This window comes from Coregonus lavaretus, assembly GCF_964263955.1.
Source record: "Coregonus lavaretus genome assembly, contig: HAP1_SCAFFOLD_567, whole genome shotgun sequence".
NCBI classification, from domain to species: domain Eukaryota; kingdom Metazoa; phylum Chordata; class Actinopteri; order Salmoniformes; family Salmonidae; genus Coregonus; species Coregonus lavaretus.
In genome coordinates this window covers 19,459-33,961 of record NW_028164954.1, presented here as the reverse complement: position 1 = coordinate 33,961, position 14,503 = coordinate 19,459, and the positions used below count along the sequence as shown (strand labels likewise).

At 46.3% G+C, this 14,503-nt stretch overlaps 2 protein-coding genes across 2 annotated transcripts in view; one reads left to right on the top strand and one right to left on the bottom strand.

Moving 5' to 3' along the window:
- galt (galactose-1-phosphate uridylyltransferase) overlaps positions 1–3,782 on the bottom strand; it is a 144,167-nt gene extending 140,385 nt beyond the window's left edge. Inside the window, exons 1-2 of the mRNA XM_084191512.1 lie at positions 3,705–3,782; positions 2,948–3,117 (exon numbers count right to left, since the gene is read on the bottom strand). Of these exons, the coding sequence (XP_084047638.1) occupies positions 2,948–3,117; positions 3,705–3,741 (207 nt within the window). The 5' untranslated portion in view covers positions 3,742–3,782. The remainder of the gene's footprint in view (positions 1–2,947; positions 3,118–3,704) is intronic.
- Positions 3,783–4,110: 328 nt separating this feature from the next.
- sigmar1 (sigma non-opioid intracellular receptor 1) lies at positions 4,111–13,493 on the top strand. The gene is made up of 4 exons (XM_084191513.1): positions 4,111–4,846; positions 7,023–7,223; positions 11,492–11,584; positions 12,236–13,493. Exons 1-4 carry the CDS (start codon positions 4,702–4,704, stop codon positions 12,463–12,465), a joined length of 669 nt encoding a protein of 222 aa, XP_084047639.1. The 5' UTR covers positions 4,111–4,701; the 3' UTR covers positions 12,466–13,493.
- The last annotated feature ends 1,010 nt before the right edge of the window (positions 13,494–14,503 follow it).

The window sequence follows — 14,503 nt, the reverse complement described above, 5'->3', positions numbered from 1 at the left end:
AGGGGGACCTTGCGTGCGCTGCAGGATTTTAATCCATGACGGCGTAGTGTGTTACTAATGGTTTTCTTTGAGACTGTGGTCCCAGCTCTCTTCAGGTCATTGACCAGGTCCTGCCGTGTAGTTCTGGGCTGATCCCTAACCTTCCTCATGGTCATTGATGCCCCACGAGGTGAGATCTTGCATGGAGCCCCAGACCGAGGGTGATTGACCGTCATCTTGAACTTCTTCCATTTTCTAATAATTGCGCCAACAGTTGTTGCCTTCTCACCAAGCTGCTTGCCCATTGTCCTGTAGCCCATCCCAGCCTTGTGCAGGTCTACAATTTTATCCCTGATGTCTTTACACAGCTCTCTGGTCTTGGCCATTGTGGAGAGGTTGGAGTCTGTTTGATTGAGTGTGTGGACAGGTGTCTTTTATACAGGTAACGAGTTCAAAACAAGTGCAGTTAATACAGGTAATGAGTGGAGAACAGGAGGGCTTCTTAAAGAAAAACTAACAGGTCTGTGAGAGCCGGAATTCTTACTGGTTGGTAGGTGATCAAATACTTATGTCATGCAATAAAATGCAAATTAATTACTTAAAAATCATACAATGTGATTTTCTGGATTTTTGTTTTAGATTCCGTCTCTCACAGTTGAAGTGTACCTATGATAAAAATTACAGACCTCTACATGCTTTGTAAGTAGGAAAACCTGCAAAATCGGCAGTGTATCAAATACTTGTTCTCCCCACTGTATATCTGACCAAATTATGAACGACAAGAATTGAAACACTTATTGTTGTCTATCAACAATGACAAGTCACCGGGGTCTGACAACTTGGATGGAAAATTACTTAGGATAATAGTGGACGATATTGCCACTCCTATTTGCCATATCTTCAATCTAAGCCTACTAGAAAGTGTGTGCCCTCAGGCCTGGAGGGAAGCAAAAGTCATTCCGCTACCTAAGAATAGTAAAGCCACCTTTAATGGCTGAAATAGCCGACCAATCAGCCTGTTACCAACCCTTAGTAAAGTTTTGGAAAAAAAATTGTTTGACCAGATACAATGCTATTTTAAAGTAAACAAATTGACAACAGACTTTCAGCACGCTTATAGGGTAGGACATTCAACAAGCACAGTACTTACACAAATTACTGATGATTGGCTGAGAGAAATTGATGATAAAAATATTGTGGGGGCTGTTTTGTTAGACTTAAGTGCGGCTTTTGACATTATCAAAGTCTGCTGCTGGAAAAACGTATGTGTTATGGCTTTACACCCCCTGCTATATTATGGATAAAGAGTTACCTGTCTAACAGAACACAGAGGGTGTTCTTTAATGGAAGCCTTTAAAACATAATCCAGGTAGAATCAGGAATTCCCCAGGGCAGCTGTCTAGGCCCATTACTTTTTTCAATCTTTACTAACGACATGCCACTGGCTTTGAGTAAAGCCAGAGTGTCTATGCATGCGGATGACTCAACACTATACACGTCAGCTACTACAGCAACTGAAATGACTGCAACACTTAACAAAGAGCTGCAGTTAGTTTCGGAATGGGTAGCAAGGAATAAGTTAGTCCTAAATATTTCAAAAACTAAAAGCATTGTACTTGGGACAAATCATTCACTAAACCTCAACAAAATCTTGTAATAAATAATGTGGAAATTGAGCAAGTTGAGGTGACTAAACTGCTTGGAGTAACCCTGGATTGTGAACTGTCATGGTCAAAACCTATTGATATAACACTAGCCAAGATGGGGAGAAGTCTGTCCACAATAAAGCGCTGCTCTGCCTTCTTAACAGCACTATCAACCAGGCAGGTACTACAGGCTCTAGTTTTGTCGCACCTATACTACTGTTCAGTCATTTGGTCAGGTGCCAAAAAGAGGGACTTAGGAAAATTGCAATTGGCTCAGAATAGGGCAGCACAGCTGGCCCTTACATGTACACAGAGAGCAAACATGAATAATATGCATGTCAATCTCTCCTGGCTCAAAGTGGAGAAGAGATTGACTTCATCACTACTTGTATTTGTGAGAGGTATTGACATGTTGAATGCACCGAGCTGTCTGTTTAAACGACTAGCACACAGCTCGGACACCTATGCATACCCCACAAGACATGCCACCAGAGGTCTCTTCACAGTCCCCAAGTCCAGAACAGACTATGGGAGGTTCACAGTACTACATAGAGCCATGACTACATGGAACTCTATTCCACATCAAGTAACTGATGCAAGCAGTAGAATCAGATTTTTTTTAAACAGATAGAAATACACCTTCTGGAACAACGGGGACTGTGAAGAAACACAAACAGACACATGCATACACACACATGATAACGTACGCACTATACACACATGTAGACATGGATTTTGTGTTATAGATATGTGGTAGTAGAGTAGAGGCCTGAGGGAACACACTTAATATGTTGTGAAAACTGTTATGAATGTATTGTAATGTTTTTTAAATGTATAACTGCCTTAATTCTGCTGGACCCCAGGAAGAGTAGGTGCTGCCTTGGCAGGAACTAATGGGGAACCATAATAAATACAAATACATCTATATCTACTATATCTATATCTACTGTATCTATCTATCTATCTATATACTGTATATACCAATCTATATCTACTGTATCTATCTATCTATCTATATACTGTATATACCAATCTATATCTACTGTATCTATCTATATCTATAGTATCTGTATCTACTGTATCTATCTATCTATATCTACTGTATATATCTACTCTATCATTATATCTATCTCTGTCTGTGTGTCTTCTCCGTTGGTGTTCCCAGGACAGAGGGGGTTGTTTGGGTCGTGTCAGGGTTATAGGGTCAGGGTTATAGGGTCAGGGTTCTCACCTCTCCGTTGGCCCTGGTGTTCCCAGGACAGAGGGGGTTGTTTGGGTCGTGTCAGGGTTATAGGGTCAGGGTTAGAGGTCAGGGTTCTCACCTCTCCGTTGGCCCTGGTGTTCCCAGGACAGAGGGGGTTGTTTGGGTCATGTTGAGGTACTTGATCCTCCTTGTCCTTCTCCACCTGGCCACTCCAGGGTCTCTTCATCCTGTGGGCCGACACCAGAACCCACGTGTCCCGAAGGGGGTTGTAGCGCAGGTGCTGGTGCTCTGAGACACACAGAGAGAGAGAGAGATACATGCGCACATACACAGAGAGAGAGAGAGAGAGAGAGAGAGAGAGAGAGAGAGAGAGAGAGAGAGAGATACATGTGCACATACACACACACAAGTACACACGCAAATACACACACACGCACAGCAAGAGAGAAAGAGATACACCCGCACATACAGTTAGCTAATCAGGCATCTCAAGAACTAACCCCAGATTCTGTTGTAGTCTAGCCTAACTTTTTATAATAGGTAGAGGTTCAGTCACAATTCAAGTCTATCTAGACTGTGCTCTATAACACGGCCTGCAGGTGGCGACAGAGATTTATCCACGTACTTTACTATGAATCTACCAAAACAGGAACTGTATCACGGGTTGTGCTCTGGCGTAACAGAAACTCTTGCTGACTGAACAGAAACACCTTTTAAACTGAACATGTAAGGTCCTTGGACTATAAGGAGTAACATTAGGCTCCTTTAGTCCATAACTCCTAAAAGACCAAATGTACTAATAGTCTGTAGTCTCATTTTAGTAGTGTGTTCTGGCTTGTGTGCTTGCAAATCATGTTCCAAGAAAGAGATGTTACCCTTTGGATCAAAGCTGAGTTCATTCTTGCTGCTCATTGCGGTGGTCAACGCCGACGACGTGAAAGTCCACCTGTGTCCAGCCCTACTTTACTAAACCGCTCTCTGTGTCAGTGGCTCGGACTGTCTTTAGTCTGACATCTATAGGATAAACCCCAACCCTGCTTTGAATTAGTGCTGTTTTGAAACCTCTCTGCCTCTCCTTTCGAAATAGAATCAGTGGAGGGAATCAAAGCTGCGCAGAAGAACGCAGGACTCCAGATGTTGTCCGTAATGCAGGTTTACTAGTTGTCACGGTCAGGAAAGAGCGATGCGGAACGGTCAGATAGATATACGTTGTTAAATATTTGTATCGGTAGCACAATCTGACAGATAGTGGCTTTCTGATGGCTAGGACAAGACACGTGACTTCATGGCAAGAAAACACAAGCTCACCTACAATATTGACACCGCCCACCATGCCTGCTTGACATTTTATCAAGATTCTCATTGGATATCATTTCAATACTCCACTCGTCATTTTGTTCCGCCCCTATCAACGTCTTTCTGAACGTAGCGTCCGATGGGGGCGGAGCAGAGCTGAACGTTAAGGCGCCTCCCCCATAGAGAATGATAGAGGCCTCTAGTGGCCAAAAGCTCGCTTTAGCATGGGCTTCCACCATTTTAATGTAGTCAACTGGGTGGGAATTCCAACTTCATTGGCTGCCTGCCCTCCTGGTGACAACAGTTGAAGTCATGTCCAACAGGATCATCAGGAGGGAACAGCCAATCATTAAGAAGAAAATGGACTACTTCAAACTGGAGATAGCCTCAATGGCGTTGCCCATGCTGTCCCAGGCGCCGGAATGACACATATACAAAGAGGAGTCATGTATCTATCTCTATGGGTGCCTTCTCATGCTAACCTCCGTCTTGTCTTGACTGCAGCTCTTAACTTCTGTTTCAACTCTACTTTTCTGTTTCTCTGGTCGTTGTTTTCTACCACTCAATCTTATAGCCATGTCTTGGACAACTAAAGTGTTAAAGCTAATCGTGCTGGCTGGAGTGTCTGTGTTGATAGTGATGTACCTGCGGCAGTGGATGGCTAGCAAACAGTATGTCTTCACGAAGGAAGATGTTGCTATACTGGCCAAGCGATACGCAGGTAAATTGGTAGTTGGCTAGACAGAGGCGCTTCATTACGGAAACCCTTTAATTACACGGAAGCAAACAGAACTAACGATAGTTTCTATTGGACAAGTTCAGGTAGTTCTCTCCGTTTCGTTTTCTTCCCTTTATTAAACGGCGTAATGAATATGCTCCTGATAATCATTAAATTGATATTTGTGATGGTTAGCTTAACATCATGAAAAAGACTAGTGAAATTAAGTGAAAAAGCCGTCGAAGCCGGTGTTTGGAGGATATATTGGCACAGGTGTTGTTAGGCCCAAGACGAAGTCGAGTTTGAGTAATTTATTCATACTATTTCATCCTAACACAAAATATAGTTCCGACACAAATCTAGGGTTGCTGCCCGAACCGTCTTGTCGTTCTGTATCAATGGACGCGACCCAGTCGTTCTGTATCTATGGACGAGACCCAGTCGTTCTGTATCAATGGACGCGACCCAGTCGTTCTGTATCTATGGACGCGACCCAGTCGTTCTGTATCTATGGACGCGACCCAGTCGTTCTGTATCTATGGACGCGACCCAGTCGTTCTGTATCAATGGACGCGACCCAGTCGTTCTGTATCTATGGACGCTCGAACCGTCTAGTCGTTCTGTATCTATGGACGCGACCCAGTCGTTCTGTATCTATGGACGCGACCCAGTCGTTCTGTATCTATGGACGCGACCCAGTCGTTCTGTATCTATGGACGCGACCCAGTCGTTCTGTATCTATGGACGCGACCCAGTCGTTCTGTATCTATGGACGCGACCCAGTCGTTCTGTATCTATGGACGCGACCCAGTCGTTCTGTATCTATGGACGCGACCCAGTCGTTCTGTATCAATGGACGCGACCCAGTCGTTCTGTATCTATGGACGCGACCCAGTCGTTCTGTATCTATGGACGCGACCCAGTCGTTCTGTATCTATGGACGCGACCCAGTCGTTCTGTATCTATGGACGCGACCCAGTCGTTCATTCTAAATGTTCCATTGCCATACTGGCTGGCAACGTTCTTATCCCTTGCTTGCTAGCTGGCCAACGACGGTTAACTTAGTCACATCAAAGTGCAGCCAGAATAACAGTAAAGTAACTGCATTTGCATTTGTTTAAGCTGTTTTCTAGTTACATTTATTTGGATACATCCATAACAATGAGCTAATGAGGCGCTATTTCGCCTGGCATAGAAAATGTGCTCTCTCTTCAGGACACTGATGTTCAGAGGAGCTAGCCAACAACACAGCTAACACAATCACTTTAAACTGAAGCTGGAAAGACTGCAAACTAGCTGCACTTTGTTTCATTTGACCTTTTTTCAATTTACATTTCTTTGTATATATCCATACAAATGATGCCAGCTGATTCATGATTTCGACTGTCTGAGAAACGCTGCCTGTCTGTCTGTCTCGTCCCGACTCCCAACACATTCATTACTATGGGACAGCTGGAGATCGAATTTGAATATTGAAACAATGTTGCAAATGTCAGAGAGACAGACAGCAAGGTTTATACAAATCTCCGTGGTTTAAATCTAAATGTTAGTCTAAAAGAAATGTGAGATAATGTCTAGATGTTGTTTATAGTGCAGATTAAGTTTATAAATTGCCTGGCTGGGCTGATGTGACAGTGGATTGCGCAGTCAGATGGAACTGAGTAAATAAGCATTTTAACATAATAGATTTAGCCAGTGGTAACTTGTGGAATAGACACCAGCTGGAATGTGGTTTTAACCAATCAGGATTAGACCCACCCCTTGGCCATATACCACACCTCCTCGTGCTTTATTGCTTAAATAACCCACAAGTTAACTAGCTAGCTTAGTTGATTGGCTGATCATCAACTTGCTGTAGGATTAGACCCAAGCATGTAGCTAGCTAGCTGTAATTGTATTATGCCAGCCTTCCAGATCTAGTTACAGCTAAGTGATCCTACTAGCCAAATGGTTTTGACTAGAACGAGGTGAATTAGTAGTTGAGAGAGGTGAGTGAGAGCTCTTGCAAGCCAACATCAGCATGCTATCTTGTTAAAAAGGGGAGGGTTCATCTTTGATAACAGTGTGAGGTCAGGGACATGCTAGACATGAGATGTAGATTACTGCTGTTAATAAGGAACTTCTACCGTCCTATAGTTGTCTGGTAGCACTGATTTATCACTGATGTTGTCTCCTCCAGGCCAGGACCACGACCAGGCGTTCGCCAAGGTGGTGGTGGAGCTGCGGAGGAAGTACCCTGGTCACATCCTACCGGACGAGGACCTGCAGTGGGTGTTCGTTAACGCGGGTGGCTGGATGGGCTCCATGTGTCTGCTCCATGCCTCCCTCACTGAGTACGTCCTGCTGTTCGGCACTGCCGTGGACACTGGAGGACACTCAGGTTAGGATCTCTCTGGGTTCACACACTGCCGTGGACACTGGAGGACACTCAGGTTAGGATCTCTCTGGGTTCACACACTGCCGTGGACACTGGAGGACACTCAGGTTAGGATCTCTCTGGGTTCACACACTGCCCCTATGTCATACACTGGATAGGTCCAGTGTAATGTGTTGTTTTACAGGGTCAGCCATAGTACATTTACATTACATTTTAGTCATTTAGCAGACGCTCTTATCCAGAGCGACTTACAGTTAGTGAATACATATTTTTTTATACTGGCCCCCCGTGGGAATCGAACCCACAACCCTGGCGTTGCAAACGGCATGCTCTATCAACTGAGCTACATCCCTGCCGGCCATTCCCTCCCCTACCCTGGACAACGCTGGGCCAATTGTGCGCCGTTGTTTTACAGGGTCAGCCATAGTAGTATGATAGGTGCAGTGTAATGTGTTGTTTTACAGGGTCAGCCATAGTAGTATGATAGGTGCAGTGTAATGTGTTGTTCTACAGGGTCAGCCATAGTAGTATGATAGGTGCAGTGTAATGTGTTGTTTTACAGGGTCAGCCATAGTAGTATGATAGGTGCAGTGTAATGTGTTGTTCTACAGGGTCAGCCATAGTAGTATGATAGGTCCAGTGTAATGTGTTGTTTTACAGGGTCAGCCATAGTAGTATGATAGGTGCAGTGTAATGTGTTGTTTTACAGGGTCAGCCATAGTAGTATGATAGGTGCAGTGTAATGTGTTGTTTTACAGGGTCAGCCATAGTAGTATGATAGGTCCAGTGTAATGTGTTGTTCTACAGGGTCAGCCATAGTAGTATGATAGGTCCGGTGTAATGTGTTGTTTTACAGGGTCAGCCATAGTGGTATGATAGGTGCAGTGTAATGTGTTGTTTTACAGGGTCAGCCATAGTAGTATGATAGGTGCAGTGTAATGTGTTGTTCTACAGGGTCAGCCATAGTAGTATGATAGGTGCAGTGTAATGTGTTGTTCTACAGGGTCAGCCATAGTAGTATGATAGGTCCAGTGTAATGTGTTGTTTTACAGGGTCAGCCATAGTAGTATGATAGGTCCAGTGTAATGTGTTGTTTTACAGGGTCAGCCATAGTAGTATGATAGGTGCAGTGTAATGTGTTGTTCTACAGGGTCAGCCATAGTAGTATGATAGGTGCAGTGTAATGTGTTCTACAGGGTCAGCCATAGTAGTATGATAGGTCCAGTGTAATGTGTTGTTTTACAGGGTCAGCCATAGTAGTATGATAGGTGCAGTGTAATGTGTTGTTCTACAGGGTCAGCCATAGTAGTATGATAGGTCCAGTGTAATGTGTTGTTTTACAGGGTCAGCCATAGTAGTATGATAGGTGCAGTGTAATGTGTTGTTCTACAGGGTCAGCCATAGTAGTATGATAGGTGCAGTGTAATGTGTTCTACAGGGTCAGCCATAGTAGTATGATAGGTCCAGTGTAATGTCTTGTTTTACAGGGTCAGCCATAGTAGTATGATAGGTGCAGTGTAATGTGTTGTTTTACAGGGTCAGCCATAGTAGTATGATAGGTGCAGTGTAATGTGTTGTTCTACAGGGTCAGCCATAGTAGTATGATAGGTGCAGTGTAATGTGTTGTTTTACAGGGTCAGCCATAGTAGTATGATAGGTGCAGTGTAATGTGTTGTTTTACAGGGTCAGCCATAGTAGTATGGCGCCCGTGGAATAAATGAGGGTTAAGTGCCTTGCTCAAGGGCAAATCGACAGATATTTCACCTGGTCGGCTAGGGTAATCGAATCAGTGACCTTTAGGTTACTGGCCCAACTCTCTAACCACTAGGCTACCTGCTGGTTACTGGCCCAACTCTCTAACCACTAGGCTACCTGCTGGTTACTGGCCCAACTCTCTAACCACTAGGTTACCTGCTGGTTACTGGCCCAACTCTCTAACCACCAGGCTACCTGCTGGTTACTGGCCCAACTCTCTAACCACTAGGCTACCTGCTGGTTACTGGACCAACTCTCTAACCACTAGGCTACCTGCTGGTTACTGGCCCAACTCTCTAACCACTAGGCTACCTGCTGGTTACTGGACCAACTCTCTAACCACTAGGCTACCTGCTGGTTACTGGCCCAACTCTCTAACCACTAGACTACCTGCTGGTTACTGGCCCAACTCTCTAACCACTAGACTACCTGCTGGTTACTGGCCCAACTCTCTAACCACTAGGCTACCTGCTGGTTACTGGACCAACTCTCTAACCACTAGGCTACCTGCTGGTTACTGGCCCAACTCTCTAATCACTAGGCTACCTGCTGGTTACTGGCCCAACGCTCTAACCTCTAGGCTACCTGCTGGTTACTGGCCCAACTCTCTAACCACTAGGCTACCTGCTGGTTACTGGCCCAACTCTCTAACCACTAGGCTACCTGCTGGTTACTGGCCCAACGCTCTAACCACTAGGCTACCTGCTGGTTACTGGCCCAACTCTCTAACCACTAGGCTACCTGCTGGTTACTGGCCCAACTCTCTAACCACTAGGCTACCTGCTGGTTACTGGCCCAACTCTCTAACCACTAGGCTACCTGCCGGTTACTGGCCCAACTCTCTAACCACTAGGCTACCTGCTGGTTACTGGCCCAACTCTTGAACCTCTAGGCTACCTGCTGGTTACTGGCCCAACTCTCTAACCACTAGGCTACCTGCTGGTTACTGGCCCAACTCTCTAACCACTAGACTACCTGCTGGTTACTGGCCCAACTCTCTAACCACTAGGCTACCTGCTGGTTACTGGCCCAACTCTCTAACCACTAGGCTACCTGCTGGTTACTGGCCCAACTCTCTAACCACTAGGCTACCTGCTGGTTACTGGCCCAACTCTCTAACCACTAGGCTACCTGCTGGTTACTGGCCCAACTCTCTAACCACTAGGCTACCTGCTGGTTACTGGCCCAACTCTCTAACCACTAGGCTACCTGCTGGTTACTGGCCCAACTCTCTAACCACCAGGCTACCTGCTGGTTACTGGCCCAACTCTTGAACCTCTAGGCTACCTGCTGGTTACTGGCCCAACTCTCTAACCACTAGGCTACCTGCTGGTTACTGGCCCAACTCTCTAACCACTAGGCTACCTGCTGGTTACTGGCCCAACTCTCTAACCACTAGGCTTCCTGCTGGTTACTGGCCCAACTCTCTAACCACTAGGCTACCTGCTGGTTACTGGCCCAACTCTCTAACCACTAGGCTACCTGCTGGTTACTGGCCCAACTCTCTAACCACTAGGCTACCTGCTGGTTACTGGCCCAACTCTCTAACCACTAGGCTTCCTGCTGGTTACTGGCCCAACTCTCTAACCACTAGACTACCTGCTGGTTACTGGCCCAACTCTCTAACCACTAGGCTACCTGCTGGTTACTGGCCCAACTCTTGAACCTCTAGGCTACCTGCTGGTTACTGGCCCAACTCTCTAACCACTAGGCTACCTGCTGGTTACTGGCCCAACTCTCTAACCACTAGACTACCTGCTGGTTACTGGCCCAACACTCTAACCACTAGGCTACCTGCTGGTTACTGGCCCAACTCTCTAACCACTAGGCTACCTGCTGGTTACTGGCCCAACTCTCTAACCACTAGGCTACCTGCTGGTTACTGGCCCAACTCTCTAACCACTAGGCTACCTGCTGGTTACTGGACCAACTCTCTAACCACTAGGCTACCTGCTGGTTACTGGCCCAACTCTCTAACCACTAGACTACCTGCTGGTTACTGGCCCAACACTCTAACCACTAGGCTACCTGCTGGTTACTGGCCCAACTCTCTAACCACTAGGCTACCTGCTGGTTACTGGACCAACTCTCTAACCACTAGACTACCTGCTGGTTACTGGCCCAACTCTCTAACCACTAGGCTACCTGCTGGTTACTGGCCCAACTCTCTAACCACTAGGCTACCTGCTGGTTACTGGCCCAACTCTCTAACCACTAGACTACCTGCTGGTTACTGGCCCAACTCTCTAACCACTAGGCTACCTGCTGGTTACTGGCCCAATGCTCTAACCACTAGACTACCTGCCGCCCTATAAAGTGAATAGGGTACCATTTGGGTCACATCTCAAAAGTCTAATTCTTAAGGTGTTCTGTCCTCTGTCGTATCCCTCCCTGCCAGAGGGAGGAGAACACAAGGAATGAGGAAACCCTTTTTATATTCACCCACAGTGTGCAGTAGCATCACAGTAACCTGTTGTTCTTCTGTTCTGTTATTAACTTGTTGAACTTCTCTTAAGGTCGTTACTGGGCTGAAATATCAGACACCATCATCTCTGGGACCTTCAGGCAGTGGAAGGAGGGATCAACTAAGAGTGAAATGTACTATCCAGGTAAGACCACAGAGATCCTATTACATTCTATGTGTTAGACACTACAGCTGTTCTACCCAGGTAAAACACGGGTCAATGAGGTTAGGCAGGTAGCCTAGCGGTAGCCTAGCGGTTAGAGGGTTGGGCCAGTAACCAGCAGGTAGCCTAGCGGTAGCCTAGCGGTTAGAGGGTTGGGCCAGTAACCAGCAGGTAGCCTAGCGGTTAGAGGGTTGGGCCAGTAACCAGCAGGTAGCCTAGCGGTAGCCTAGCGGTAGCCTAGCGGTTAGAGAGTTGGGCCAGTAACCAGCAGGTAGCCTAGCGGTAGCCTAGCGGTAGCCTAGCGGTTAGAGAGTTGGGCCAGTAACCAGCAGGTAGCCTAGCGGTAGCCTAGCGGTAGCCTAGCGGTTAGAGAGTTGGGCCAGTAACCAGCAGGTAGCGTAGCGGTTAAGAGCGTTCGGCCATTAACTAAAGGTCTCCGAGACGACTAGGTGAAAAATCTGTCTGTGCCCTTGAGCAGGGCCCTTAACCCTAATTGCTCCTGTAAGTGGCTCTGGATAAGAGTGTCTGCTAAATGACTTGCATGTCAATGGAAACTAGCCTACCAACTAGTAAGGTGGAGTGGGCCTACGTTGTAGTGTCTTTTGTATCAGCTGTGTGTGTTTGTGTTAACAGGTGACACGATAGTCCACACGGTAGGCGAGGCAACGTCGGTCCAATGGAGTGCTGGGACGTGGATGGTGGAGTATGGCAGAGGCTTCATCCCCTCCACCCTGGGGTTCGCCCTGGCAGACACTCTGTTCAGCACACAGGACTTCCTTACTATGTTCTATACAGTACGGGTCTACGCCAAGGGAATGCTGCTAGAGGCCAATACACTACTCACCGAGGCTGGGGTCTTCTGAGCAACCTGACCCCTAACCCTCACCGAGGCTGACGTCTTCTGAGCAACCTGACCCCTAACCCTCACCGAGGCTGGGGTCTTCTGAGCAACCTGACCCCTAACCCTCACCGAGGCTGGGGTCTTCTGAGCAACCTGACCCCTAACCCTCACCGAGGCTGACGTCTTCTGAGCAACCTGACCCCTAACCCTCACCGAGGCTGACGTCTTCTGAGCAACCTGACCCCTAACCCTCACCGAGGCTGACGTCTTCTGAGCAACCTGACCCCTAACCCTCACCGAGGCTGACGTCTTCTGAGCAACCTGACCCCTAACCCTCACCGAGGCTGACGTCTTCTGAGCAACCTGACCCCTAACCCTCACCGAGGCTGACGTCTTCTGAGCAACCTGACCCCTAACCCTCACCGAGGCTGACGTCTTCTGAGCAACCTGACCCCTAACCCTCACCGAGGCTGACGTCTTCTGAGCAACCTGACCCCTAACCCTCACCGAGGCTGACGTCTTCTGAGCAACCTGACCCCTAACCCTCACCGAGGCTGACGTCTTCTGAGCAACCTGACCCCTAACCCTCACCGAGGCTGACGTCTTCTGAGCAACCTGACCCCTAACCCTCACCGAGGCTGACGTCTTCTGTGGTACCTGACCTCTAAACCTTGAACCTCTTAGAGTTAGATATACGTGTTGATTGCATCCCATAAACGAATAGCTACTGTTCCTTGCTCTGTTAGCTAGCAGGCTAACAGGCTAGATAGCTGACTAACAGCTACTGTTCCTTGCTCTGTTAGCTAGCAGGCTAACAGGCTAGATAGCTGACTAACAGCTACTGTTCCTTGCTCTGTTAGCTAGCAGGCTAACAGGCTAGATAGCTGCTGTCAACATAAAGCCATGTCCAACCTTCTCTAAACACATCAGTGTCTATACATGAATGGCAAGTAGCAGTTGTATGTATTTGTCAACATTTTAAGGGATGTGTAGATGGACATAACCTACTGCAATCATTCTGGTCGAACACATTAAAATAATGTTTTGGGGCATTGTGTGTGTGTGTGTGTGTGTGTGAGAGATGAGGACCCCTTTGGCCTTTACAGTCTTTTAGAGTATTAACAATTACTGCTGGTTGTCGTTTCAAGAGATAGGAAGCCCACCTGCCTGCTCCACCACTGTGACACCATATGTTCTGAAACAGTAAAGCTTGACTTAGTACTGTCAAAGCTGCAAGCCATAGGGATAGCTATACTGCATATTGACGTTTTCCTTGACAATGTCGACTGGAAATCGAGAGGCATAATAGCTGATAAGTGTTTAATTAGTTAATTGATTTGTCATGCCCATACCATAGCAATCAGTCTGCACAATTAACAAATACATGTATTATTGACCTGTGATAGACATTGTCCTACACACTTATTATTGTCCTTAGAATCACTTGTGTTCAAGAAACATGTTACAATTTACAGTGTTTAACTACGTTTCCTTGATAATGGTTTCCAACAAACGGTTGGCAGAACTTCACTGAAGAGCAATACTCTTTTTTGTATTATAATTCTATTTGCAGAAAACCTTTATTGAACATGACTAGTTTCTGGCTCTGTAAATTTGACTGAACACAGTTTAGCAACAGTGGATAAGTCCGCTCTCCTCTTCCTCATCAGTACAGTTAGAAACATCAGCAGTAGTATTGGGGACAGTGATATTCCTCTTGGGTTTCTCTCAGCTATGGAGACGGGTCATCAACCGGAACCACATTTGAAAAAGGAGCACAGATTATGTAATGGTTATTATGTGTGGAAACCTAGAACAGACTATCAATATACAACTCATGGCAATTTTCACAATTCAAATACCCTCCATTTTTATTTTTCACGATAACTACACTCCAACCAATAATTCACTAAATGTACCCAAGTACGGTCTTATTGAGTAGTTATATAATAATAATATGCCATTTAGCAGACTCTTTTATCCAAAGCGACTTACAGTCATGTGTGCATACATTAGTTATAGCACAGGTAGGGGTGACGATTAACGTCCGTTAGACATTT